Source organism: Pygocentrus nattereri, chromosome 2 (assembly GCF_015220715.1).
Source record: "Pygocentrus nattereri isolate fPygNat1 chromosome 2, fPygNat1.pri, whole genome shotgun sequence".
Classification (NCBI taxonomy): Eukaryota; Metazoa; Chordata; class Actinopteri; order Characiformes; family Serrasalmidae; genus Pygocentrus; species Pygocentrus nattereri.
In genome coordinates, this window is record NC_051212.1 from 51,233,029 (window position 1) to 51,260,339 (window position 27,311).

General features: G+C 43.2%; 1 protein-coding gene across 3 annotated transcripts in view; it reads right to left on the bottom strand.

The window, feature by feature from the left end:
- pls1 (plastin 1 (I isoform)) overlaps positions 1 to 24,980 on the bottom strand; it is a 39,715-nt gene extending 14,735 nt beyond the window's left edge. Inside the window, exons 1-9 of one of the 3 annotated variants that reach the window (XM_017714665.2) lie at positions 24,754 to 24,980; positions 15,353 to 15,460; positions 10,987 to 11,147; positions 10,671 to 10,800; positions 10,233 to 10,365; positions 9,330 to 9,411; positions 9,056 to 9,221; positions 8,150 to 8,292; positions 1,610 to 1,705 (exon numbers count right to left, since the gene is read on the bottom strand). In XM_017714665.2, the coding sequence (XP_017570154.1) occupies positions 1,610 to 1,705; positions 8,150 to 8,292; positions 9,056 to 9,221; positions 9,330 to 9,411; positions 10,233 to 10,365; positions 10,671 to 10,800; positions 10,987 to 11,147; positions 15,353 to 15,460; positions 24,754 to 24,823 (1,089 nt within the window). In that variant the 5' untranslated portion in view covers positions 24,824 to 24,980. Of the gene's footprint in view, positions 1 to 1,609; positions 1,706 to 8,149; positions 8,293 to 9,055; positions 9,222 to 9,329; positions 9,412 to 10,232; positions 10,366 to 10,670; positions 10,801 to 10,986; positions 11,148 to 15,352; positions 15,461 to 15,776; positions 15,901 to 21,512; positions 21,581 to 24,753 lie in introns of those variants that run through there. The other 2 variants (XM_017714668.2, XM_017714667.2) reach the window with 2 other exon arrangements.
- Positions 24,981 to 27,311: the final 2,331 nt, after the last annotated feature.

The following is a 27,311-nucleotide window of genomic DNA, read 5'->3' on the forward strand; positions in this document are numbered from 1 at the left end:
CACGGACACTTTCCAGCATCTTGTAGGAAGCTTCCCAGACGGGAGAACCTGTTACAGCTGCAAAGGGGGGCCGACTCCATATTAATGCCAGAATGGAATTCATAAAAGCTCCTGTAGGTGTGATGTGTTGGTACTTTTGTCCATAGGATGTGTAATGATTCAATATACCTAATGGCATTTTCTGATCAATCCCAATAGTTTCTTGGATTTTCAGTGCAAAACTCTACAGTTACGTCTGTGTTCCAAATTAAAATAGATACCGTTGTAGCAAAAGTTTGGACACTTGTTCTCATAAAGATGAAGCTTATCAGTTCTGTGATTGCATGAACATCCATCAAAGGCTCGATACTTAAAGTTTTGTTTTATGAAAGTGTCTCACCATCTGTTTCCCAGCATATAGTTAAGTAAAAGCAAAGATGGGACATGAATGATGATAGTTTTAGTGTGAAATAACTTCTTGAAATATGAACAAGCCTATAACATCTGCACTATGCACTGCATACTCTATGTGTGGGCTAATATAAAGATTATGGGCCAAATCTACTGAAGGTCTGCAGTGGTGCTGATGTATTTACAGCTGATTCATTAACATGTGGACAGAAGGCTAAAAATATGCCTTTTTAAAAAAAGGGCAGGATGGTGGCACAGTGGGTAGTACTGTCGCTTCACTGCAAGAAGGGTTCGATTCCCCAGCCGGGTTCTTCGGTTTCCTACCGCAGTCCGAAAGACATGCAGTCAGGTTAAATTGCCCCTAGGCGCGAATGTATGTGTCTGTCTGTCTGCCCTTTGATGGATTGGTGGCCTGTCCAGGGTATATCCTGCTCCAGCACCCCCCCTGTGACCCAGAAGGATAAGCGGTTAAATGTGTGTGTTCAGGTGCAAAAATAGAGGTGCAGACTGTCCAAATGAACAACCTCGGCCAATTTACTGCCTGTAAACATTGTGTAGTTTAATGCCAAGGAGATTCAGTTACTTTGGAAATGATGTCATGTGCAACGACATATTTATTAAATAACTCATTTCATTACATTTGTAGTTGGTAATATGAGCTAATTTGACATAATTATAAGCAGTGGCTCCACACAAGAGCCTCCCCCAGGGGTTACGTTGTCCTGAAATGACCAGGTTGCATTTTGGGAAACAGTATATCACGAAAAGCTCTGCCCACGTACTGAAATATTTGACTACAGTAGTACGTCATCCAGGGATCATGCTGGTCACAGTACTGCAAACTACTTACTACATGTGGACACCATCAGTACATGAGCTAAGCTACTGTAGTTGGCTATTCCAAACACAGCTGTACTATTTTAGAACAACAGATATCAGTGATTAAATAACTAAAATCAATAAACGCCTTGCTCTGTAAACTCTGCCTTACTCCCTTAGTGCTTTCCAGCGATATCCCTGACTGACAGCTTCACTAAAGCCTCACTTTCACTTCGCTATCTCAGGGTATCTGAGGCCTGAGGATCAAAAGACTGGCCTTTATCTTATCAGCACAAAGGCATGTGATTCAACACGAGGATCGATTACACGGAAAGCAAGCGAGGTCCATACAGACGCTCGCTCACCTGTGGAGAGGGGGAAGACCATTGAGCACACTCACGTTCAGGCCGGACATTTCGATGACGATCCGCATCTCGTCGTCTCCGTCTCCTTTCGGGGAGATCTGATCCAGGAGGTGGAAGTAGGCCCTGGAGTCCTGAGAGAGAAAACAAACAGAGAGTATCAGGCTCTCGTTCCGTTATAGTATGTCGTATCTGGACCGTGAAAGAAGTCTTCGTCCAGCAATGCAGCAACCAGTTCCAAAATTGGTCCCCAGCATCGGCTTTTGGATGAAGTACTGCTTTAAAACAGCCTAATGACAGTCAAACTGGATCAAATGTGGGATTCATCTGGTAAAAAATTCCAATTTCTTTAATAATCTGTCCACAGCTTTGTGACTGGATCAGTGTTTTAATTTGCTCGGTTGTTTTTGTCATTTGGATTCGTAATTTCCTGACTGTGGCACCATCCAACAAGCTCAAGAACACCGAAGCCATAAATGCTAGAAATGATGAGCTTATTAAGTCGAGTCAAAGTTGATGTGTACAGCGCTTTTTACAGCAGACACGGCAACAAAGCAGCTTAACAGAAACATCCAGCTCTGAGCCCCCATGAGCATCGCTCGGTGGTCACAGTGGCAAGGAATAACTGCCTAAATGCAGGCAGGAAAATTTATAAGAACCAAGACTCAAAAGGGGAACCCATCCTCCTCTGGTCGACACCGGACAGCAGACAACAACACGAGCAAAATGAACAGAGGATAAGGTTACGGTGGTCTTCGTTGGCCCTGGAGAGAAATGAGTTTAATTGTTTATCAGTTTTTTAGTGTTTAATTAGCAGGTCAGAGTCTCCTACTGCAGTTTGGTTTTAAGATTAAGTTTGGTTTTTAAGATTTAAGATTGTAAAATGTACCCAAAGCTTTAGAATAATGTGACCTGCACGGCAGACGATCTGTTTTTGTTCTTCTCATAAAAAATAAATGTGTTTGGAAAACTCTCTCAGTGTCTTCAGTTTTTCTTTCTGACTGCAGTGTTTGTATGACGCTTACCAAACGTCTCAGTTATGATTTATGCTTCGTTATAGTAGCTTAAACCCCCCCCTCCCACCACCACCCTCCCCCCGGCCCCAGGAGTAAACTGCAAGGTTCGCCCCACCCGTGACGTAATCGTGCCCGTCCAAAATAGCAGCTGTGTTGCTAGTTTCGGTTAGAAACAAAATGGTTTTGTTCTAGAAACGAACAATGGAAACACATCCAAAGGGATGATACAGGTTCATACAGTTGAGTGAGCTCAGGACTTCAGGAACTGAACAGAAGGCCTTGCAACCTCAGCTTAACCACCACCATAACTGGGAAGTGACTGAGGAATCAGTGAATATGTTTTAAATTAACATTGGGTCCATACTTCATGAGAAAAATCATCACTCTAGGCCCTATAGAAGTTCTCAGAAAGCCACCCACTGTGAATACCAGGTTTTGGTTAGCCGTTTGGAATGGAAAACAGCGGCAGCAGCTCTATCAGTCTTTCCTGAAAGAGCCACTGTAAACAAGCTAAAGCATATCGCAGTTGTTGGAATAAAACCTTGTATCTCCAAAATGGTCCCTTTACAGGAGAAGGAAAAAACCTTTCAGTGTAAGTCAATGGAACCAGACATTTTTCCAGGTTTCTTTTGGTCCATTTACCATGAAATGTACATACAATGTAAAGGGAAACAGGCCTTTTCACATTAGGTCAAAAACTGAAAAAAATTGGAGATATGTTTTCCTCTGAATACGTTCCTTACAAGCTTGGTCAAAACATGTTTATGCTCATCACTGTTAGTGCTATGTACTACTAGAACCCCATAGGAGTGCTAGCGAATCGCACTATTGTGGATGTGTTTTTGAGCTGACTTTGACATTTATGGCCCAAATCGAAGGCCCAGCTCTCACCAGTTAGCCTGGCCAGCTATAGCAGGAATAGTAATGGCCACTTGGGACTGTAAATGATTTCATGCCAATTCAGTCCCAACAGCTATAAATCGTTCTTGGATGAAGTGCTGAACAGCCACAGCTCAGCTGGATCAAACGTGGGTTTTATTGCTTCAGTGGTTTTATAAGCTTCATGTACGAGAATATACCCTCTTATCTGTAGCGTTGATGAGTCATAATCTGCGAAGGTTACTGTGCCGAGATGAGAAGTGTTAAATCGTTGCAGTCTGGCGAGGAACTCTAGAACAGAGTTCACCAGCTCAGCGAATCAGAGACGCTATGCAATTATATGCAATTCTCAGTCCATATACTGTAGATTTGACAATGATGTGCAGCTGGTTTAAACAGGGATAGCACTGATTTAACTGTTAAATCTGACATTATCACAATTCTGGATAGTTCGCTGAGGAGAGGACATTTGGAGAAATTGCACAATCTTTCCTGCAGCTGGAAATGAGGCAATGAGCTATTTTTGCATGGCTGCTTTGGCCCTAAGCAGGCCTATAGAGAGGCAGTTGATGGAGTGGTTATGAAGCAAGGCCAAATCACTTTGACAGCCAGTTTCCCATTATAGAACTGACAAAGCTTTGTGTGCCTGACACATATGTCAAACATCATGTAATTACGTGACCCCAGTGACTTCTTTCCTTATGCTGGCTGTACTTAAGACTACACTTCACAGTTTCACATGTCTAACTGGTTTGGGATGCCACAGTTAAACATGCTGCTCTCATGGAAAATAGCTCAGAAATTCATGTTTCCATAAGGAGGTGACTCAGTAACAGCCTTGCTCACCACTGCAATTAGGTGTGTATGATGTGGACAAAGTACTAGCATTGCGATTAAACACCAATCAAGGCAGAACATTATGAGCACCTCCTTGTTTCTACGCTGCATAGCTGCACTCTGTAGTTCTACAGTTACAGACTGTAGTCCATCTGTTTCTCTGATACTCTGTTACCCTGTTCTTCAGTGGTCAGGACCCCCATGGACCCTCACAGAGCAGGTACTATTTGGGTGGTGGGTCATTCTCAACACTGCAGTAACACTGACGTGGTGGTGGTGTGTTGTGTGTGTTGCGCTGGTCTGAGTGGATCAGACGCAGCAGTGCTGCTGGAGTTTTTAAACACCTCAGTGTCGCTGCTGGACTGAGAATCACAAATATCCAGCCAACAGCGTCCTGTGGGCAGCGTCCTGTGACCACTGATGAAGGACTGGAGGACGACCAACGCAAACTGTGCAGCAGCAGATGAGCTGTCGTCTCTGATTTCATATCTACAAGGTGGACTGACCAGGTAGGAGTGTCTAATAGAGTGGACAGTGAGTGGACACAGTGTTAAAAACTCCAGCAGTACTGCCGTGTCTGATCTACTCATACCAGCACGACACACACTAACACACACACCACCACGTCAGTGTTAATGCAATGCTGAGAATGATCCACCGCCCAAATAGTTAGTACCCACTCTGTGAGGGTCCATGGGGGTCCTGACCACTGAAGAACAGGGTAACAGAGTATCAGAGAAACAGATGGACTACAGTCTGTAACTGTAGAACTACAAAGACCAGCTATACAGTAAGTGGAGCTGATAAAGTGGACAATGAGGGGTCGAAACAAGGAGGCGGTCAGAACGTTGTGCCTGATTGAGTTTGATTTCGATTTTGACGCGTCCTGTGATGTGATACAGTGTACTGGTGAACCAGTGATCTGACATGGTTAAAGTGTGATGATTCACTTCTGTTGGATAACACCAACACCTTGATTCACCCAAACGCCCAGAGAAAAGCTCAACCGCAACTGTGATTGGACCAGGACACTCACAGCACACTTTAAAAACATGGTAATTGGTACGAGCTCATATTTGCATACCGAACGTCTCAGCAATGCAAAGGCCAGCGTTTTAATTTGCTTTGTTTATATAATTTTAATTTCCTGAACGTGGCACCATCATCTCAACCAGCTCAGTAACACCAAAGGCATAAATGCCAGAAATCATCAGTGTATTAATACAGTGTTGATCGGTATTGGTCCTGAACAGATAAGAGTTTAATTGCTTTCTTTCATGACTTTTTCTGTGTTAATTGGCAGGTCAGCGTCTTCTAATGCAGCTTTTTTCTTACTTATATAGTGTAGCAAACATTTCGGGTATGATTTTAAGGTTGAGGCGCTTTTGTGAGAATAATCCATGTGCTTTTAGCAGCTGTTTGGAAAGGAAAAAATAATCATTAAATATGGAAAGCCAGCTCTCAAGACACGTTCATGAGTTTTTAAAAAATATAAAGCGTTAGAATAATGTGACACACATGGCAGGCGAAGTGTTTTAAATAAAAAATAAATAAATGTGTTACGCTTTTCTGTGGCGTTAAACAGAGCACAGCCAGTACTGACTCCTTTTTAACCGTCCAATAAGGTTTGGCCTTCGATACATCCCAAAAACTTTTAAACTTGCAGTAATTATATTAAGTAAACATTATTAAGTAAACATTTTGCTTGCTTGCTTGTGTAGAGTCATAGCCGAGGGGTGGCAAGGGGTGGCCAGTGGCACCCTGCAATGAAGCACAGCCTCCACAGTTATGGAAATTGAGGCATCATTAGTCAGCAATCATTACCAAACCATCCTTTATGCTTTATGGTGAAACTACCATCGGGATGGTGACGCTGCATTTATTAATTAGCATATCTTGCTGTGATTTTCTAATTAGCCAGTGGTGGACGAAGTACATAAACCGTGTACTTGAGTTAAAGTAGAGACATCCAAGGTCAAATATTCCTCCAGTAAAAGTAGAAGTTCCTCCCTTTAGACCTCCACTTGAGTAAAAGTACTAAAGTATTTACCTTCAAATGTACTTAAGTATCAAAGTAAACTTACTAAAAGAGTAATTGGGGCTCTGGCCCTGTGACCGGAAGGTTGCCGGTTCGATCTCCAGCACAGACAGTCCATGACTGAGGTGTCCTTGAGCAAGAGACACAACCCCCAATTGCTCCCCAGGCACTGTGGGTAGGGCTGCCCACCGCACCAGGCAAGTGTGCTCACTGCCCCCTAGTGTGTGTGTATTCACTAGTGTGTATGTGGTGTTTCACTTCATGGATGGGTTAAATGCGGAGGAGGGATTTCCCCGTTTGTGGGATTAAAAAGTGTCTCTCTAAATGAACTAATTTGAGGTGAAAATACTCCAGTGTCTCTCTTGGTAAACCAGATAAACTTTTAATAGAAATTTTACGCTGCTGCGCTGACGTTGAACCGTGTGCTGCACTGGGTCGGTATGACCAACAGGTCAAAACCAGCTCTAAACAAAGTGACCGCTGGGCCCTGATTGGTGCTCTGGCTTTGCGCTTCTTTCGTTTTGACATGTGACGTTTTTATACACACAGAGACCAAAAGGAACGACAGATTTCTCAGAATGTAGGAGGAAAAAGTCGGATATTAGACTCTGAAATGTAGTGGAGTGAAAGGAAAAAGTCGCCCAGAACGGAGAAAGTTCAGTACAGATACACCAAAACTATTTAAGTACAGAAACTAATTACATTTACTTCGCTACCGTCCACCACTGCTAATTAGCTCAGCAAACGAGTGAGTGAATGTGAGCTGAGTCCCTTTAGCAACTTTATGACATCAGCTATTTGATGATAAGGTGAGTTACTATCAAAAATGAGTTAATCGTGTTAACTAATTACTGTACATGCCGTACAGTGACGTGTTATATGTTACCTTTACAGCGCTGTCAGGCAAAAATATGTTACATTCAAAAATGTTCAGTTGCTTGTTAACACAAATAGCTAATCAGCCAATCACACGGCTGCAACTCAGTGCATTTAGGCATGTAGAGGTGGTCAAGACAACTTGCTGAAGTGCAGACCGAGCATCAGAACGGGGAAGAAAGGGGATTTAAGGGGCTTTGAACGTGGCGTGGTTGTTGGTGCCAGACGGGCTGGTCTGAATATTTCAGAAACTGCTGATCTGCTGGGATTTTCACACACAACCATCTCTAGGGTTTACAGAGAACGGTCCGAAAAAGAGGAAACATCCAGTGAGCGGTCAGTTGTGTGGACGAAAATGGCTTGTTGATGTGAGAGGTCAGAGGAGAATGGGCAGCCTGGTTCCAGATGATAGAAAGACAACAGGAACTCAAATAACCAACCAGAATCTCTGAGGAACGTTTCCAACACCTTGTTGAAAGTATGACACGAAGAATTAAGGCAGTTCTGAAGGCAAAAGAGGGTCCAAACTTTTACCTAATAAAGTGGCCAGTGAGTGTATGTCACTGCGTCGGAACAAAACCTTGTATCTCCATTTTTGCCATTTTTTCAGTTTTTGACATAATGTGAAAACGCCTGTTGTTCTTTACATTGTGTGCAAATTTCATGAAGGACCAAAAAAACGGCCCAAAACGACAAAATCTGGTTCCATTGACTTACATTAAAAGTAAAGTAAGTTTTTTCCTTCTCCTGTAAAGTTACCAGAGAGGTTTTCTTCTGAAAGCAGCGATGTGAAAGTTTAATACAGTAACTTCGTTTTTTGTCTTGCCTGAACACCCCAGGCTAAAAGCTCTAGCCATGCCCCTGTTGGAATAAACATGCCATGCATTGTGCAGGTGTAACCCTGATTGAAGAAGAGTGGATGGTGATGGTACCTTGATGTCCTCGCTGAAGTTTCTGATTTGTTTCCATCCAGCAGCATCGAGGTGATAGTTCACCCAGCGCAGCAGCAGCTCCTCAGGGGACATGGAGAGAAGGTGGTCCAACTCCTCAGACTCCCCCAGCAGCGCAATAAGAGCTAACAGACACGTACCATATTAGCACTTGCAGGCAAGGAAGCTTCTTAAGGTATGAGCAGTTTCTTTAAGACACTGAGGCTCAGCGAGTACGTTCTTTAGTTTCATTGTGTTCTTCATGATATTGGCAGAAAAATAATTTGGTCAATTTGGATAGTACATAAAATGGCTGTATTTGTGTTGTAGACATGGTGACCCCTGGTTCCTATCACCACCATGGTAAAGAACTCAGAAGCAGCCTATTCTAAGTTGGTGAAACAAATCGCCATTGTCTGAACAAAACCTTATATCTCCAAAATTATAACTATATACAGGAGAAGCAAAAAACCTACTTTACTTTTAATGTAAGTGAATGGAACCAAGACTTTTATACAAGCCATTTGTGGCCGTTTATTTTGGTCCCTTCCTCATGAAATTTACACACAATGTAAAGAGCAACAGGCATTTTCAAATGATGTCAAACACTGAAAAACAACAATAAATGGAGATACGAGGTTTTGCTCTGACAGCAGCGAAATGACCTTAATAACGATGTTGATTCTGTTCAAAACTCATCTTAGTGCATCATGTTGCCTTGAAATGTTGAGTTCTCACAACAGTGTCTTTTTAAGAGTGCAGTTTCATCTTTTCACTGTCCCAACACACCTGATCCAGCTCTTCAGCTCATTATCAAACCCTTCATGATCTGGATCAGGTGTGCTGGTGAAACTGTGCAGGTCACTAAGAGCAGGATTAAGGTTAACAGTGGTCTAAAGTGTGTCTGACCTTCGTTGCGTGAAAGCTCGATGTCAGCAAACAGGCCGATTTTAATGATTTGCCAAAGGAGCCCCAGCACCAAATGGGGGGTTCCAGCAATCATGTCCTGGGCATCGATGTTGACCACTGTACAACCAATGGCTGAGGCTGAATTGAGGGCCAGAATCAAGTTCTCCTGAGAAACAAGAGAGAAAAGGTTGAGATGGTTACAGTACATGTTCAAAAGGTTGTATGATCTTTAATTTGTCACCCATCACGTATGTTTCAAGAGATAAGTACTTACAGTCATGGTGAATGTTGTGCGTTTCTTTGTACTGATGACCCGTTCATCGATCGTGTCCGGCTGGGACAGGTTGATCATTTTGCTGCAAAGAAATACAGCTAATCAATGCAACAGCATTGATATCTATAGACATCAGTAGATGGACACAGTTAGCATGATTAACATCATCATACTAACAACATCGTACTATACAGCCTAGACCAGGGGTCGGCAACAAGGTGCATGCGTCTCTGTTACTGTCCTGTCTCTATCCTATCCCACAGAATTAGACTTGCAGGTAAAAATAAAGCTCTGCTGGTCGTTCTAACAGTTTTAACAATAAGTGGTCTCACATGTCGGCGTTAACGTAGAACTGCTAATTCACCCTGGCGCGCAGACTGCTTATCACCAAGGCAACCATTGTTGTAGCAGACAGCAATCTTGCCTTTGGTAAACTAGTTTCCTGATATGTTTAATCTGCAGCGAAAAACTGTCAAACACTGAAAAGACAAATTTTCCAGCTCGGAAATTCCAAGAAGAAGCTGGCGAACGAGAAGCGACCTCATCCTCGTAAAAAATCAAACATTGAAAGACATTGTACAAGAATCTGTTTGACTTTTGAGGAAAAGTTTCCTGCCAGAGATGCGAGAAAAGCGGCTATAGCTGAGCTGAAGCTTAAAGCAGAGCAAAGTGAGTCTGTGTTTTCCTTTGTATTAAATGTTTTAGCCTAAATTAGCACATTAACACATATTCCTAGCCAAGATGGTAAAATGGACATAATATTGTGGCTCCGAAGGTGGTTTGATTTTTGCTGAACGTTTGGGTTGCCGAGCCCTGACCTAAATGTATCATTAGAAACTAATGAACAGGATGCCATGCAGTTCCACTGTGGTGTATAATCAAACACACGTGTGCTCATATTACCATAGAAGTATTCCATCCTTGACCGATTTGAACAGGCTGTCATCACTGGGGTCCATAGGGATGAGATGTTTGCAATCAGGGTCGTTTGCCAAGGCCTTATTGATCCAGTTCACAAAGGCCACTTTCTCTTCGTCTGAGGGCCAATTCGACAGACAAAACATTAGCAATACAAGTGGCAGACTCAGATTACTATTGGAAGCCCTGCAGAGGGAAGGGCTATAAAATGACCTCATTCATGCAACTCATCACTACTAATGGGACGGCAGCCTGGCTCAGCTTTCAGCAAAGGCTAAAATATTGCACTGAGCGACCGAAGAAGGCCGTAAATGTTAGCATATTACAGGCGATACATTTGGGAGAGATACGACTGGGTTTCTGTTCTGAAAAGTGACAAAAGTGTGATTTGTTTCTTAAACTGATTCAGCATTTTAGTCCTACCAGCGTACGAGTGCTGGGTTCCTTCACTGGAGATTCCAGAAGTCCCCCCAAATGAGCGGATGCCATCCCTTCTGGAGATGGTCTTGCGGAAGGTCTCTCTCACCTCTTTGCTTCTCAGCTCCTGGTATATCTGAGGAATCAGACAGAATATTAAATGATCACAAGGCGTGAGATGGTCAGACACTCCAGCCAAGTAGTGAGCTAAATCTCCTGAAGCTTAGCAATTTAAGCACCGCAGGACTCCAGCTGTAAAAGTCTGTGTATATCAGAAGCTCCAGATGATATTATACTTCAGTACAGTCATAACAGGCCTTACCGCAACAAACTCCTCAAAGCTAATTTTCTCGTCTTTGTTGGTGTCCCCGGCGATGAACTTCTCCGCTATCTCTCGCACCTTGTACCCTGGCAAAGAGAAGCTAGCTTCCCGAAAAAGCTCCTGCAGCTCAAAGTCGCTGACGTAACCGCTGTTATCAATGTCTGCAAGAGAGACAGAGAGATGCAAATCAATTTTCATTTGGTAAATATGTTGCACAGTTTCTCGTCTCCATTTATAAAAGTGAGGTTTTGTCCATGAGGTGCTGCCAGCAAGAAGCCGTAACTTAGAACCAATAAGCAGTATGCGTTTTTATAAATCCCACTGAAGGCATTTTAAATCAAATAAACTCGTGACCCTATTCATGGCTCGGTCCATTTCTCTGTTAAAGGACAGAACACATTACATCACAAAGAAAAATGAAATTCACCCAATCGTCCACTTGTGCTGCTTTCAAGTGGTCTCAGTTTTATCGGAAAAAAACTTTAGTGCATCAAAACTGGCCAAGTTGTGGCATAAAAGCTATTTTAATCAGTGTGGAAGCAAGACGCAAACGGTCCATCAATGTTGTCAATTAACACTATACAAATATAACAAATCGCAATAGTAAAGTATGTTTCAATGCGTTCCATTAGTCCACATTTTCTGCTTAGTTTGAGTTTGAAAAATGTCTAGAAATAAGGCCAAAGATGATAATAGCTAGTTAGCTACACCAACTACTTCCCATCCTTGGATTTTTACCCAATTTTCTCCCATTTTCAATTCCACCTGCTAGATAGGACTCCCCAATCACACAACACTACCAATGTTGGGAGGGTGAAGGCAGCACAGGCTTCCTCCGAGTCCTGTGAAACCAACCACTGCTTCTTTCCGAACTGCCGCTCACGCAACGTCACGGGACAGCCGAACGCACTCGGAGGAAAGCGCCAACCGCCAGATCTGTTACGTCAGCTAACAGACGCCTGCATTCACTAGCATTGCGCTGAGTGATGGGGGGAGAACGTGCCAGGACGTGCGAGTGTTTCGCTCTTTTCCACTTTGACTAGTTTATCGTTAGTGAGCTATTTCAACATCTCCACCTAACATGGCTTATCTACGTTTTGATGATTTTTGAGACGTTAGCTGATGTTACTGTAGTCTGAGAGCCGTGAAGGCCTTTTTCCATGAAAAAGCACTTAGCATGTCCTTAATTCAGTCTGAACTCCCGCATTGCTGTGTGTTTGGATCTCCAAAAGTTCTAAACATATCCTCGAATTCCAATCTTGGCAACTATGACAAAGATAAAGCGACACACCTTTCTGTGGTGCTGAAGTGATACGAACGCCTGGGTTTCTGAGGTTAGTAACTGTCCGAGGGGCAATAGTGAAATTTGTCTTACTTTGCGTTTAGGCACCTCTAGATCTTGTGAAAAGTGCTTATTAACTAGGGCGGAGAATCGATCTGAAAAAGATTAGATTCCCCAATTCCAGGCATTTGGCAGTCAAGATTTTTGACTTTGAGCTTTGGTTTTGATTTCAAACAGTGATGTTTTGAATATGAAAATTTTGCCCCTCACTGTCTAGACAGTCTGTCTGGACTCATACACTGGCGCTTTTACTGAAAACAAGCACATAAAATATGTACTGTGAACAGTCGAACAGCCGAACAGTGTCAAAACATACTGACAGGGGCATCAGGTACAACTTTGGTCCCCGCTAGTTGGCCAAGTTAATGTAGCTAGCATTAGCTCTCCAAATGTCCTTGCCAAGATCAAAGATAATAACGTAGCACTGTATCAAACAGCAGTATTCCAGTTGAGTTTTATGTTTTTGTGAGGGTCCAGCCGGCCCCGCCTGCTGCCAGCAGAGGGCGACCGCAACAAGGTGCCCAGCCTGTACCGCATGTTACCAGCAGAGGGTGACGGTGGCGAGGAGCCACGGGCTAATTAGGTTCACTTAATACACCTGCAGACTCCCCTACTTAAGGCTGCATCAAACGCCTGTGTTTGTCACACCTTTGTAGAGGGGTGACCGGTATGGTACTTAGTCTTTGAAAAGAAAAGAAAAGAAAAGAAAAGAAAAGAAAAGAAAATGCCCCAAAACCAAAAAGAGATAAAGAGCGCTGAGAAAAGAAATGGCCCCAAAAAATAAAGAGAGAAGAAGAGTGCTGGAAAAAACAAAAGAGAGTAATTGCCCCCAAATTACTCACAAAAAAAAAAATAATAAAAAAGAGAAAAGAATCCAAACCATATGAAAGGTGTTTGCTCTAAGAGCAAACAAGTGAAGGGAAGCATAAAGTTTGCCTCCCTGTCATAATCAAGCTGGCAGTGTCTTTTATGTTCTCATTATCTTTTATTTCACCTTCTAAGTCGGCCTTTGTTTGAGCTCGCCGGTTATAGCTTTCCTTTGTTTAACAGTCCCGCCTTTTTTCTTTCCCTTCCTTGAAGGGCTTCAAGCAGGGCTACCTGTGCGTCCTGGTGGCACAGCGATAACGCCACGGACTGCCGATCGGTACGGTGGCGGTATGAGCCCGGCTCACTGATTTACAATGCCAGAAACACATGCTCCACTACCAGAATAAATCTCCTTACTTCCCTTTTTTCCTCACTGGCTTTCAGTTCTGCACTTGGGTCCACCTCCCCACTGTCCCATAACAGTTTCGGTTTTTGGGGTCGAGATTATTGTGTGGAAATGCCTTGGAATCGGACATGGCTTAATCATGGCACACTTGAGTTGTTAAAGAAACTCAAATTGACTCTGGCTTCTGATTCAAACACTGACAATGTTAGCTAGAGAAGCTAATGTTGGGCAAAACACAGCATATACCATTTATACTGTAATATTGACATTGTCATGATATTGTTTTTCAATGTTTTAGGGATATCGAGTGTGTTTACATGCACTTAATAATCTGATAACTGCAGAAAATCAGATTTTGTCAGTAATCCGATCAACACATTTACAAGGACTTGAGTAATCAGATACTGGGGAAACTCTGGGTCTACATGAGTCAGACTGTAATCAGATTTTGGCTTTGTAACCAGCCAATAAACTCACAGAAGAAGACGTGACATAAATGTTACATAAAACTCAAACTTCATATTGCGGCTTTTTTTTTTTTTTTTCTTTTTTTTTAAACATTGCCCCACTTTACCTGAAAATATGAACATACATCATCTACAAGATGAAGAATATTTAAATCCTTCACTTCGTCAAGCATGTATTTGGTGTCAGCGTCACTCAAAGTGCTGTCTCGCAGCAACGCTGCTCACTTATTTCTGGTCCCTGTCTGTTTCACACATGCGCAGACTGAGAAATGAGAGAAATCAGAGTAAGAGTCACATGCACTGAAATCTGGCTACTGAGCTAAAATTGTATTGGGAGCGATGTTGAGGTGGACACGTGCGGAGACGAGCGAGATTTATTATGGGCAAATCCAAAATCGGGGTCAAGACAGTCCACGGTCATAGACCCAATCCGTAAAACAGGAGGGACAGACATGGCGCCAAAATGAAACGGGATCAAACGAACAACGGAGGCCAGAAGAAACACCAAACAAAACAAAATACAACACATCAAACCTCAAACATATCAAACAAAGACCAGCACAAGACACAAAAACACAGGGCTTAAATACAAGAGGGCTAACAAGGGATAACAGGACACAGGTGGAAAACGGGTGGAACAATCAGGGGCAGAGTCAGAAAACAAGGGGGCCGGACTAGGAAGGAACCCAAACAAAGAAGCGCAAGGAAGACAATCACAATACGAGCACATGGACAGGACTGGGAGGGGCCAATCGGGACAAAAGTCCAGCCTCTTTATCGGATTTCTTAGTAAGACGTCTAGACCTTACTCTGATCTAAGAAATGAGTGTGCTCTTTTATTATGTATTCATTATTGGTTATTAAATTATTTATTTATTATTCATTATTTTCATTATGCCAATAATCAGATAACTGCAGGAAGCTGACTGTGATCGGATTATTGACACATGTAAACACACTCGTTGACAGATCCCGATATAATGCAGATGAAGTAGCGATGCCCCAGTTGCTGAGCAGTTACTTTGCCAGCTTTGGCAGCTTGCCGCTCAGCTTTGCCAGTGGAATGGGATGCTTTGAAGCGGCCACACTAGCATGTCCGACACTGTGTGACATACATCTGTACAGACAGACTTAAAGGATTTCCTATCAAACTGATGGTGCTCTGCTGTAATTGTCATATTTCGTAGCTTCCTGTAAAATCTGATAATGTTTGACTCGTCACATGAACCCCACGCAGCTCCGAATCAGGTGATTTCCAGACTGGCGAATAAAATTGGCATTTTATTTGCAGCTCGTTGACAAGGTGGTGCATTTTGTGTTTTGGTGAGTTGCTAGAAAACTGACCAATTTTGTTGAAGGCCTCTCTTAGGTCCTCTAGGTCCTCACGAGAGATCTGTGTCACATTGTCCTCCATGCCACACTCCCCCGAGCCTCTCTCACCGAAAAATATAACTGCAGAAAGACAATCCACAGACAGAGAACAAGACATTAGTAAATTTCTCCTGAAAAACATGGGTGTTGCGCTCTAATGCAATAATTTATGCATTAGTCGTAATACGCAGCCCAGGGCAACCAGAGAAATGAGGCAATAACCTACATCACCACATGATTAGCTCTTGACTACAGCTGTGCTGATTCATGCCACAAAGTGGCTCTCGACATGATTCATCAACATTCAGGCAACTTTAGCTTGACTCCAATACTAATTTGACACTGAAAACTGTTACATAAACATTAGTGATGTATAAGGTTGGCCTTTCCCACTTACTGTGACTCCCAGTCCATCCAGCTCGGGCTCCGGGCTACTGTGAGAAATCAGGAGGGTGTATTGACCCAGAAGGGTCCGTGAGCGGTGCAGCTTGTTAAGTGTGGCCAGGTGTGATGAGCGCGGTAGTAAATGCAAAGAGGAAGAAACCTTTGACCCTTCTGAATTCTGCTCCAAGCGAGGCGCCTTCACTAAGTGAGCGGTCCGAGTTAACGTTTAATGCCCTGCACCAGTGCTGAGTCAGCGAGAGCTGATGAAGAGGACGGCCTCACACATGCTCGGGTCTCCCGTTTGGGTATAACATTAATCCCACCGCCTTGTTTCTACACTCACTGTCCATTTTTATCGGCACCAGTGACCATATAGGTGTAGGTCTAGAATTATCCTGCCAGCCCGTTCTTTAATGATCAGGACCACCACAGAGCAGGTATTATTTGGGCGGTGGGTCATTCTCAGCACTGTAGTGAGCTGATAGCGATACAGTGATACTGCTGGAGTTTTTAAACACCTTGGTGTCTCTGCTGGACTAACAGTCCACCAACCAGCAATATCCAGCCAACCGCGTCCTGTGGTCACCTGTGACCACTGATGAAGGACTAGAGGATGACCAACACAAACTGTGCAGCAGCAGATGAGCTGTCGCCTCTGACTTTACATCTACAAGGTGGCCCGACAAGGTAGGAGTGGCTAATAGAGCGGGCAGTGAGCTGTTTCTGAATCAAACCGTATATAATCATTGCTAAGGTTGCCAAATGTGCCATCCACACCTCGATCTGTACAGTCTATCTATGGGAACTAAGCTGGAAGCCCATTTTGAGCTGAACGTTTTTGTGATGTCATCAAAACCGACACCTATTTAGCTTACAGCAGTTTGGCCCTGTCCATTAACACCGAAGTAATAAGGAGTGAGGATTATAAAAGGGTCATTTAAAGTGAATTATGACTTTTAAAGAACATAAAACTACACTTGTTGCTCGGGGCAGGGGGGATATTATGATATGGGTTCTTTAATATGAGATGTTGACAGAATTAGTGTGTCATTCGGGTCATCTGTTAGGTAGAGCACTGGCTATACCCTCCACCATGACACTCAAATTGATCACAAAGCCATATGTAATGTAATGTATAAGTCTTCTACGTATGGCGTGTACATCGAAATAGCCACATAGCCACTTGTATTAAGCTATAAGCTGTATGTAAGACATACAATGCGCTAGAGTCTGTTGTTTCATGCCCTATGTGGTGCACTACATAGGGAATACGGAGCCTCTGCACATGTAAAACCCCTGCACAAGCTCACACAGAGGAGAAGACGTTGAGTTTAATGGTTGTTTGTGAATCGATGCTAGCTCATTTGGTGCAGGCAGATTCAAATGAGCTGGGCCAAAAGCACGGCAGGAACACAAAGGACACTCTACACCCGAATGCTGCACACAGCGTGGTAATTAGACCTCATCGACGGGCCGGCCGGCTAAGCCGAAATGGCAAAAAGAAACAAGACCATCGCGAAATCAGCCATTAATGCTAAAATGCTAATGGCTAGCAGTGGATGCTAGCAGGGGCTGCTTAGCATTGCTGCCAAACAACCTGAAAAAGCATGTGTGCTACTGAGCCAAATGCTACAAAGTACACAGCTGAAAAAGGAATTAAAAACTATTGGAAACCGTTAGAATTAAAATGTAATGGTTTTGCTTTCTAATTGGAATGGCCTTAGTGGTGAGGTGACCACTAGTTTCCTGTAGAACAGCTTTAGATCCACTCGAGAAACCATCAAATGCATTTACAGCCAGCCATTGTTCACCTGTTAAACCACTGGGATTCTTTACGTTGTGATATCAACCCATTAAAAAGCCAGAACACATTACAAAACCACCATAAACCAGAAGAAACACTTAATGGTTTCAATGTTTATTCTCAGCAGGGTTGTGGTGGTTTTATCAGGGACTCCAAAAAATGTCTTTGAAATGGTCGTTCGACTCCCAGTTGTGAGTGTTTTGGTCTCTCCCCATTCAAAGAGAGGAATCTGGTCTGTTATGGTTGGAAATAACTGCCCAGCGGCGTCGCAAAGATGACCACAGAGTGAACTTTCCTATAAGGGCCTTGGTGGCAAGTTCTTCGGTTCCATCTTCTTCAGTAAAACTCTGAGTATTTGCAGCTTTTCAAATGATCATACTTTTAGTCATTGTAATCTGACCAGGCTACGTGTTCCTCATTTTCACTCTTATTCACATGTACACGCTCAAAAAGGACGGTTCCTCAAGAGTGCTTTAGTAGCAAAAATGCCTTGATATAGAACCATGGACACGCAAAGAAACCTTTGTCTTGTGAAAGGGTTCTTCAGATTGATGGAGAACGAGATTGGACTATATAGAAACTTTTCGAAAAGGGTTCTATGTAGTACTAAAAGGGTTAGAGGCTTGACATTGTAACAATAGCAGAGCCCTTTTTATTGCTTTATAGAACCACTGTCCCTTGGCCAAACTCCAAAGGTTCCAGTTTCATGGGTTTTAGGATCTGTTTAAAACTGAGACTAAGTCCTAATGCTACTCAAGGTTGTTCTCTTCTATTTTTGGTAAAACTAATTCTTTGCTCTGAAGGAAAAGTTAAGCACTATTGCATAAACAGGAATTTAAGCTAGATCGATCCACCGATGTATTAACCCTGCTGAAAGAGACAGCTGGTCTGTACTGGTTTGTGCTGGTCTGGTGCTGATTTAGCTGGTCACCCTGCATGGCCATGCTGGATGACAAGAATACCAGCATCCAAAACACAACATATGCTGATTTTGTTGGTGACCAGCCACGCTGCTCCATGCTGGTTTGTCTAGCAGAGAACTGGTACTTTTTTATAAAGAGTTCACCACGTTAGCCAGTTAAGAAGCTAAAATTACCTTGTTAGCATTTGTGCTAGCCTCCACAGAATGAGGGAAGTTTTTGCACTGATTTTTAGGCTCAACAGCAAAAAAACAGAAGCATTGACACTACACATGATTCTGTGTAAGTGTAGGCCTTCATGCTTGTGTTGGCTCAGACTGAACTGCACTAGACTGAACTAGGGTTAAGCTAAAATTTAAGCTTAATTGCAGTTATGATGGTCACAGCCGTCTCTCAAGCCAGTGGAAAATAAAAAATGATGTTTTGTGAGTTTAGATCATGCCTTCAACATGGCGGTGGTAGTATGGGGGAAGACTCTGAGTTTAGACGAGTTTAGACTGGGGGCTCTGAGAACTTTGGCTGGAGTTCTCGGCAGCTCCTGTCTGTAGCTAGAAGGCCGGACCCCCTCATAGCTGCAGCAGGACTGAGGAACAGGGAGGAGATGGGGTGGTGGTGGGGATTGCGAACACTTCATCACGAGAACAGAAGGCAAGGATGTGAATTTATAGGGCGTTCCACTGGGTCAGCTCTTGTTTTTGAATGTGCTGTGAAAAAAGGGCTCTTTCATTCTGTTTGCTCAGCTCTGCAACCTGCATTGGTGCTCACACATCTAATTTTGGAGCTTTAGTATTTTTAGTTTAGCTCAAACAGATCCTAAAAAGAGAACAATAGCCCATGACTAACTTTAGCTCCTTTAGATGCTGGACTCCAGGGAGGTTTTTGACCTGATACTCTTTTCTGAAGTTGGTTTTTGAAAGCTATTTTTACTCATACTTCCATTTTTCTCCCTTGATGTTGACAACAAAGCTAACAGCTCTTAGGCTCGTCTGCCCACACCCACTTATCATTAATAGTTGTTTATCAGCATCAGTGTGAGCGGTCTTGAATGCTAGGTTCGCTGCCATGTGTACAATGTCTCTGTACTTGAACCTGGTATAAAATGAGCAGGCCCGGAAGTCTCACTTGAGTGTTAGTGGACATATGTTTGCTGGAGGAGAGCAACATGAGAGGTCCATATGGGACAGTGCACAATACGACAAGCACAATGCTTTTGACTAATGCAAGAAGCAGCTCCTAAAAGCGCTTGGACAGGCTGCTGTATGTAAAACTAAACAGCCCAGCGAACGAGAGTTTGCACGTTCAAGTAATCGCAATTAATAGCTGCGTTCCAAAGCCAGGGCTGCGCCCGAGGTAGGGCAAGTCCTCAGTCGGACTCCTCCTTAGTAGCCTATAGGTCACACATGGAACAGCCCTAAAGATCCTGCCTCTTTCAATTGTGGCGCAAAACTTGCGAGGGAGCTGGTGAGAGAAAATGGAGCATACTACAGTAGCAAATTCAGCAACAAGCTCATGTAGTACAATAAACTATCCCATCCATCCATTTTCTAAGCCGCTTCTCCGTCAGGGTCGCGGGGGGATGCTGGAGCCTATCCCAGCAGTCTTCAGGTGGAAGGCAGGATACACCCTGGACAGGTTGCCAGTCCATCGCAGGGCATAGTACAATAAACTACGTATATATAAAACACTTCTAATTAAAATATGATATATGGACGAAAGCTTCATATCCTTATAAGGATATGAAGAATTCAAGGATGTGAACGACTTGCGTTTTAAACCAAGCTCTGCTCTAATGGCTCTGCTTTCCACCATTTTTGTGATGCTGGGGGTGACTAAAGGCCTGGAGTGATACATCTGTTGCATCCTCAAAACCACTCCGAAAGGCTTAGGCTGTATACGAAGGGTCCTTCACTTTGGAGTGGCCTTATATGACAACGCCTAAGCTGTGGAACACGGCCAATGCTATGTAATGTGAAACTTGGCCAACAGACCAGAAATTTTAAGTTTTTCAAAATTTCCGTCTAATTTAACCCCCTATTGTATGATGTTGCCTCAGGGCAACAAACTCATTCTTCTCACTTAACAATAACATTATACATATTTAAAGGCAATAATATGGTTAACAATAAAAGGAAGAGTTTGAGTAAGTCAATAAAAAGCCATACTTGGTCATGCAATCTTCTAGTGGGCACATTTAAACCTTGTTTTTTAACATTTAGCATCAGTTTTTTTGTTATGAGAATTTGCAGAAATATGTTGCCTAGAAGCAACACTGTGCAGCAGTGGAATGGATTTAGCCAGTCACAAGCCAGACATAGCCTCTATCATTTCTTCCCAATTCCATTGTCTTGTAATGTTGCCTTAAGGCAACATACTCCAAAAGGACCCCTCCGTAACACAATTTTTGTTTTAAATGTTTATGAATTAAATTTAGACCTGATTATTAATCATATATCATTTTAGTGCCATTTAGTGCAAGAAGGGCTTAATGGTTAAAATGTGAAGTGACTTGATGTGAAATTCATAGAGAAACGTACAGGGTCACAGTGGTGGTGATATGAACCTGATGTTTATAGAGCTTCATGCCTTTAAAAGATCCCTCACAGAAAGGTTTATGAATACACCTGCCTGATACCCGAAGCACTGTTTTGACAGTTTTACGAGAACGTTTTGGCCTAAAACATCGTTTTAAAGGATATTCACGGTGGAGAGGTACATACAGGGTGTAGTAAGGCCAAGTAGTCCCCAAAGAAAACTTGACCACTATTTTACCCCCACTAATGTCCTTCACAACTACATTACTATTCATTTACTTCGCATTGAACCGACCCCTGTCAGTAAGATCCTCTACAATGAGCCATTTCACATCAGACCACTCTGAATGCCTTTGTTTACATCCCAACCACTGAATTATACACATGTTTTTTAAAAAATTGAAAGATTCCCTTCAGCAAGGCAACTTCATTAGACTCTCGCTGCAGACGGAGAACCGGTTTCCATAGAAATGCTAATACAGTAATACGCTTACCCAACCAGCTGAGTCACTGAATCAAACCCTTAAAGGAGCTGCAGTAGAAGTCTTATCGCTCACCAGTCTCTCGGCCTCCTGTTTGACATGGAATCTAGGCAACAGTCGCCATGGCTCACCACTGCCTTGGGAGTTGCATAATGGACTGACTCTTTAGTTTGAGCTCTTCTCGAGACTGAAAAAGCAACGGTTCCTTTCAGAAGAACCCTAACAGAAATAGGTGCTTCAAAGGCCCCCCAGACGCTTCGCCGATACCCAATCCAGGGCTGGTTCACTTCTTTAAGAGAGCTCGGGGCTTTGAATCTCCGTCTGCATTATTGATGGCTCCGAAAGGAGGATCAGTTACCACACTGAGTCGGGCCCTCGCTGGAGCAGGAAGTAGTGGAAGTGCGACGTCCTCAGTTCATTCACCTGCAACCCACGTCGCTCTAGCAGTTCGTTTTGACTTAGTGGCTCATACAGGAAGGATTTATCACAAAGGCTGCCTGTGGGGTCTGTGTGAAGGTCAGGGTTTAAAGACCACTGAGGAAGCTGAGTAGTGCAAATAGCAGAGACATCTCCTCATTTATTAAAACAGATGGCATACATAGGAACACAACATTCCTAAGCCACTTATCCTTCTGGGTCCTGGGGGGAGTTGAAGCCTATCCCAGCGGCCATTGGGTGGAAGGCAGCACACACCCTGGACAGGTCCAGATGGCATATATTTAACAGAAAATTACAAGTAAACGTCCAAAAAACTGTCCACTCTCCCTCTTTATTACAGCTTCCATTCCTTTTGAGAGACTTGCTTTCAGTTTTCCAAAGAAATCTGCAGGGATGTTTTTCACACCTCCCAAAGTTCAGTCTTAGGAGTTGGTTCACTGCAAAAAAGTGGCATCTTGTCAAGTGAAATGATCTTAAATCTGGTTTTACATCTATTTTGAGATGGTTGTGCTCTGAATTTTAAGATTATTTTGCTTCTTTCCAGGCGCTTTTCCACTTGTTTAATGTTATTTTATTAAGTAAAGTGATCTCACTATACTGGCAGATGCCTTTTCTGGTTTTAAGAACATTTCTGTACAGGTTTGGCTTTTTCTTATCCACTTTACCCTAATTTACCCAAAGACTGCTGGGATAGGCTCCAGTACCCCCCCCCCTGCGACCCTGACGGAGAGGCGGCTTAGAAAATGGATGGATGGATGGATGGACTTTACCCAAATTTCATCCAGTCTGGCGACTCAAACGGCTGGTGTCAGGTTGCCTGCTTCATGCTATGACGGTATCAGTGGAAAAGCAAACACTCTGCAACTGGATCCTGTCACTTCTCAAAGAACCAGCAGCTACTCAGGAACCTCAAAACACTTAACTGTTACCAACATCACTCCTACATGGAGTCCACTGAAAAATGAAGAGAACGGTCCACTATCAGATCTCTCTCAGACTTCTACCATGATTAGCTTCTGCAACTCCTGCCTGAACCTGAAACCCCTGATTCGGGAAGTTGTAGTTCTGCCTTTCACTTAAATCTACCATCACACGTGTCAAAGTTTTACCACCAGTTTTACCACTGGGTTCTTTCTCCGTATGATCCCAGTATCTTCGTTTCATCTTTATTGTAAATGCTTCCTTCTTGTATTCTCGCCATCAAGTCTTGGTTCCTCTTAGTGATTGTTCCTTGTGCTCCTAGGTAGTTTTTCCTGACACTGACTCTTTTGGCAACGCTCTAGAGTGCGAGACCTACAAGTCCAGAAAGGCTTGAACGTACATAGAACTACTGAAGGACAGAGAGGCACCTTGTAGAACCAAGCAATGTTTTGTGAGTTCAAATCACGCCTTCAACATGGCGGTGGTAGTATGGAGGAAGACTGATTGAAGGAGGCGGGGAGAACTCTGAGAACTTGGGCTGGAGTTCTCAGCAGCTTCTGCATGTAGCTAGAAGGCCGGACCCCCTCATAGCTGAAGCAGGACTGATGCAGGACTGAGGAACAGGGAGGAGATGGGGTGGCGGTGGGCATTGCGAACACTTAGTCACGAGAACAGAAGTGAATTTGTAGGGCGTTAGATTGGAAGAAGGAGGGGTTTCAGGCATGCTCCTCCCCCCAAACTTAAGCTGTAACATAACTACATAATAATTTGCCAAGACACGTAATAGGCTTTTGCATTTAACTCGATCAAAATTGTAATAAAACCCAATAATTTAATACTCATCATTTCTTAACTGATAATGTAAGAAGACTTTTACTGTAAATATAATATCTTACGACATTTCTGAAAATTGTTTCTCTGAGTACTTTGACGGCCTGCTTTCACCCTGTTCTTCAGTGGTTGGGACCCCCACAGGACCCTCACAGAGCAGGTACTATTTGGGTGGTGGATCATTCTCAGCACTGCAGTAACACTGGCATGGTGGTGGCGTGTTAGTGTGTGTTGTGCTGGTAGGAGTGGATCAGACACAGCAGTACTGGAGTTTTTAAACACTGTGTCCACTCACTGTCCGCTCTATTAGACACTCCTACCCTGTCAGTCCCCCTTGTAGATGTAAAGTCAGAGATGACAGCTCATCTGCTGCTGCACAGTTTGTGTTGGTCATCCTCTAGTCCATCAGTGGTTGGCTGGATGTTTTTGGTTCTCAGTCCAGCAGCAGCACTGCTGTGTCTGATCCACTTGTTTTATGTAACAGAGTATCAGAGAAACAGATGGACTACAGTCTGTAACTGTAGAACTACAAAGGGCTGTAGTGGCTTTAATGCTAAGGCTGATCTGTGTATATAGTACGATCCTCTGGTTGTGTTCTGGTCAAACTCGACTGATTTATGACGTTCACGATCATAAATATCATTTATTTAATCAGATGTTCATAAAACTTTCATGAAACTGGTCTTGAAAGTATTAAAGTATTGAAGCATTCATTCTATGAAAAAAACATTTGAGCAACTTACAAATGTACATGTCTAATAATGTAAATGATATATGGTCAACATTAATGTATAAACTCTCCCTAAAGCAATAAAGTATTAATACATGATCAGTTAAGACAGTATGTTATTACATGTTATGACATCTTTGGGTTTTATAACTTTTTTTCACCAAGCGTAAATTCTGACATTATTACATTATTATTATCACCATACTGGCTTCTACATACTTGTATGTCTTCATATTATCACTAGCGATGGTCACCGAGAAACATGACTGACCAATACAGAGAAAAGTGTTTCTATGTCCGCTGAATCGAAAAGTGAAAGAGAAGATACCTCACCTATCATAGTGCCGCTGGGTCTCCTGGTCCAGGAGAAGGGCCAGATCCCAGGCCACAGTTCACTCTCCATAGCGAAGGGGAGTTCAGCAATGATTGAACCAGTCAGGCTATGGCATTCTCGGTCTTCTCCCAGCTCTCCAGCTCTTCAGCCTGAAATGAATCTGAGAAAGGGAGAAATCAGAGACTAACAGTTTGCCTCGCACTGTCTCATTTGTCCATACAGTACTCGTGTCCCAAAGCTGAGCGGTCAGCAGTGTGAGCAGCTCGAGCTTTGGTACATGGCTTCTTTCCAGCCTAATGCAGAGCTGAAATGGACCAGCTATGACCATAATCCTCCTTTGGATATGAATCAGGTCTTTCTCCTGTAAACACTTTCCTCAGGCGTGGGAGCATAATCACGTTTATCCTTTAAAAGGACCAGTTAACTCAGAATTCACGGCTGAATATACACTCATTGTCCACTTATCAGCTCCACTGACCACATAGGAGCACTTTGTAGTTCTCTGCTTACTTTGTTACCCTGTTCTTCAGTGGTCAGGACCCCCATGGACCCTCAAAGAGCAGGTACTATTTGGGCGGTGGATCATTCTCAGCACTGCAGTAACACTGACGTGGTGGTGGTGTGTTAATGTGTGTTGTGCTGGTCTGAGTGGATCAGACGCAGCAGTGCTGCTGGAGTTTTTTAACACCTCAGTGTCGCTGCTGGACTGAGAACCAAAAATAACGTCCTGTGACCACTGATGAAGGACTAGAGGACAACCAACACAAACTGTGCAGCAGCAGATGAGCTGTCGTCTCTGACTTCACATCTACAAGGTGGACCGACAAGGTAGGAGTGTCTAATAGAGCGGACAGTGAGTGGACACAGTGTTTAAAAACTCCAGCAGCACTGCTGTGTCTGATCCACTTGTACCAGCGCAGCACAGTTTATTGTAGAGACTGAGATTACTTCACAGTGGTGGCGATAGGAAGCAAGGGTCGCCATGACTACAACACCAATATAGCCAGTTTATTTACTACCTGAAATCACCAGCGAACCTATGTGAGCTTTATTTGTGATGTAGATGAGGGTAAAATTGTGATAAATCTGCAAACAGAAGTTTTCTTTGGGACTATTTTGCCTCAGAACACCCTTCATGTACCCCTCTGCCATGAAAGGATGAATAATAGTACACTTTAGGCCTAAATCCTATCTATAAATGATTGTAAAATAAGATGGAAAGTTATAAAGTGGTTTATTGTGGTTGGTCTAAAGAGCCGGACCTGTTCACAGTGGTGGTGATAGGAACCAGGCGTCCACCTCCAAAAGCTCCCTCACAGAAAGTTATTACATGAAATGGTTATGAATATGCTGCTTGATGTCTAAAACAGTGTTTTAAGCATTTAATAGCAGAGGGGACATTTTATCACTATTTCACCATAATCAACATTACACATCGCTGCTACAAAACCTTGTATCTCCGTTTTTGTCGTTTTTCAGTTTTTGACATAATTTGAAAATGCATGTTGTCTTTTACATTGTGTGTAAATTTCATGATGAATGGGCCAAAATAAACGGCCCAAAATGACTTGGAAAGACGTCTGGTTCCATTGACTCTCACTGAAAGTAGGGCAGGTTTTCCCCTTCCCCTGTAAAGTTACCGTTTTGGAGATACAAGGTTTTGTTCTGACAGCAGCAAAATATAAACTCACAAGACTTTGTAGGTTCACTGGTGGTTTTGGATGGTAAATAAAAAGGTTACATCTATGTTGTTGTCATGGTGGCCCCTGGCTCCTATCACCACCACTGAGAAGAAACCACTGAATTATGCAGAAGCTTTGATGGAATTTCTCGTTAAGTTTACGTACAGGTGGAACAGGGAAGCACTCATGAGGCGATCCAACTAAGACAGGAGTCTTAAGCTGTAGACGTGATTGTGAGGAGAGTGCAGGAGCGAGGGATGAACAGAAGGTGGCGCTGATGGATAAGGTAACGCACTCTGCACACATCACTGCAGTGCTGGACTGGAACAAAAGGCCCATTGCTGAACTAATCCAACTGCACAGTGAGTCACTGTAATACAGTCAGTATTACAAGATAATCCAACGCTGACGCGTCTGTTGTAACCTGAGTTCGTCTTTCATGTCTGAGAAAGAGCTCATTTACATAAAGCCACACAGAACCATGAACGCTCAAACAAGCACTTACTGGAACGGTTCTTCAGATTAATGAGTGTGTTGTATACGGTTCTATACAGCACCAAAAAAGGTTCTAGTGTGATGTCAAGCCTGCGATACTGGGCCATTTTAAAAAGGCTTTATATAGAACCACCGTCTGAAATATTGACACAACACACACACACACGTGTGCACACTCACACACACAATGCAGACACACACACACACACACACACACAACGCAGACACACAACACACACTCACACACTCACACACACAATGCAGACACACACACACTCACACACACACAATGCAGACACACTCTCTCACACACACAACACAACGCAGACACACAACACACACACTCTCTCACACACAACGCAGACACACTCTCTCACACA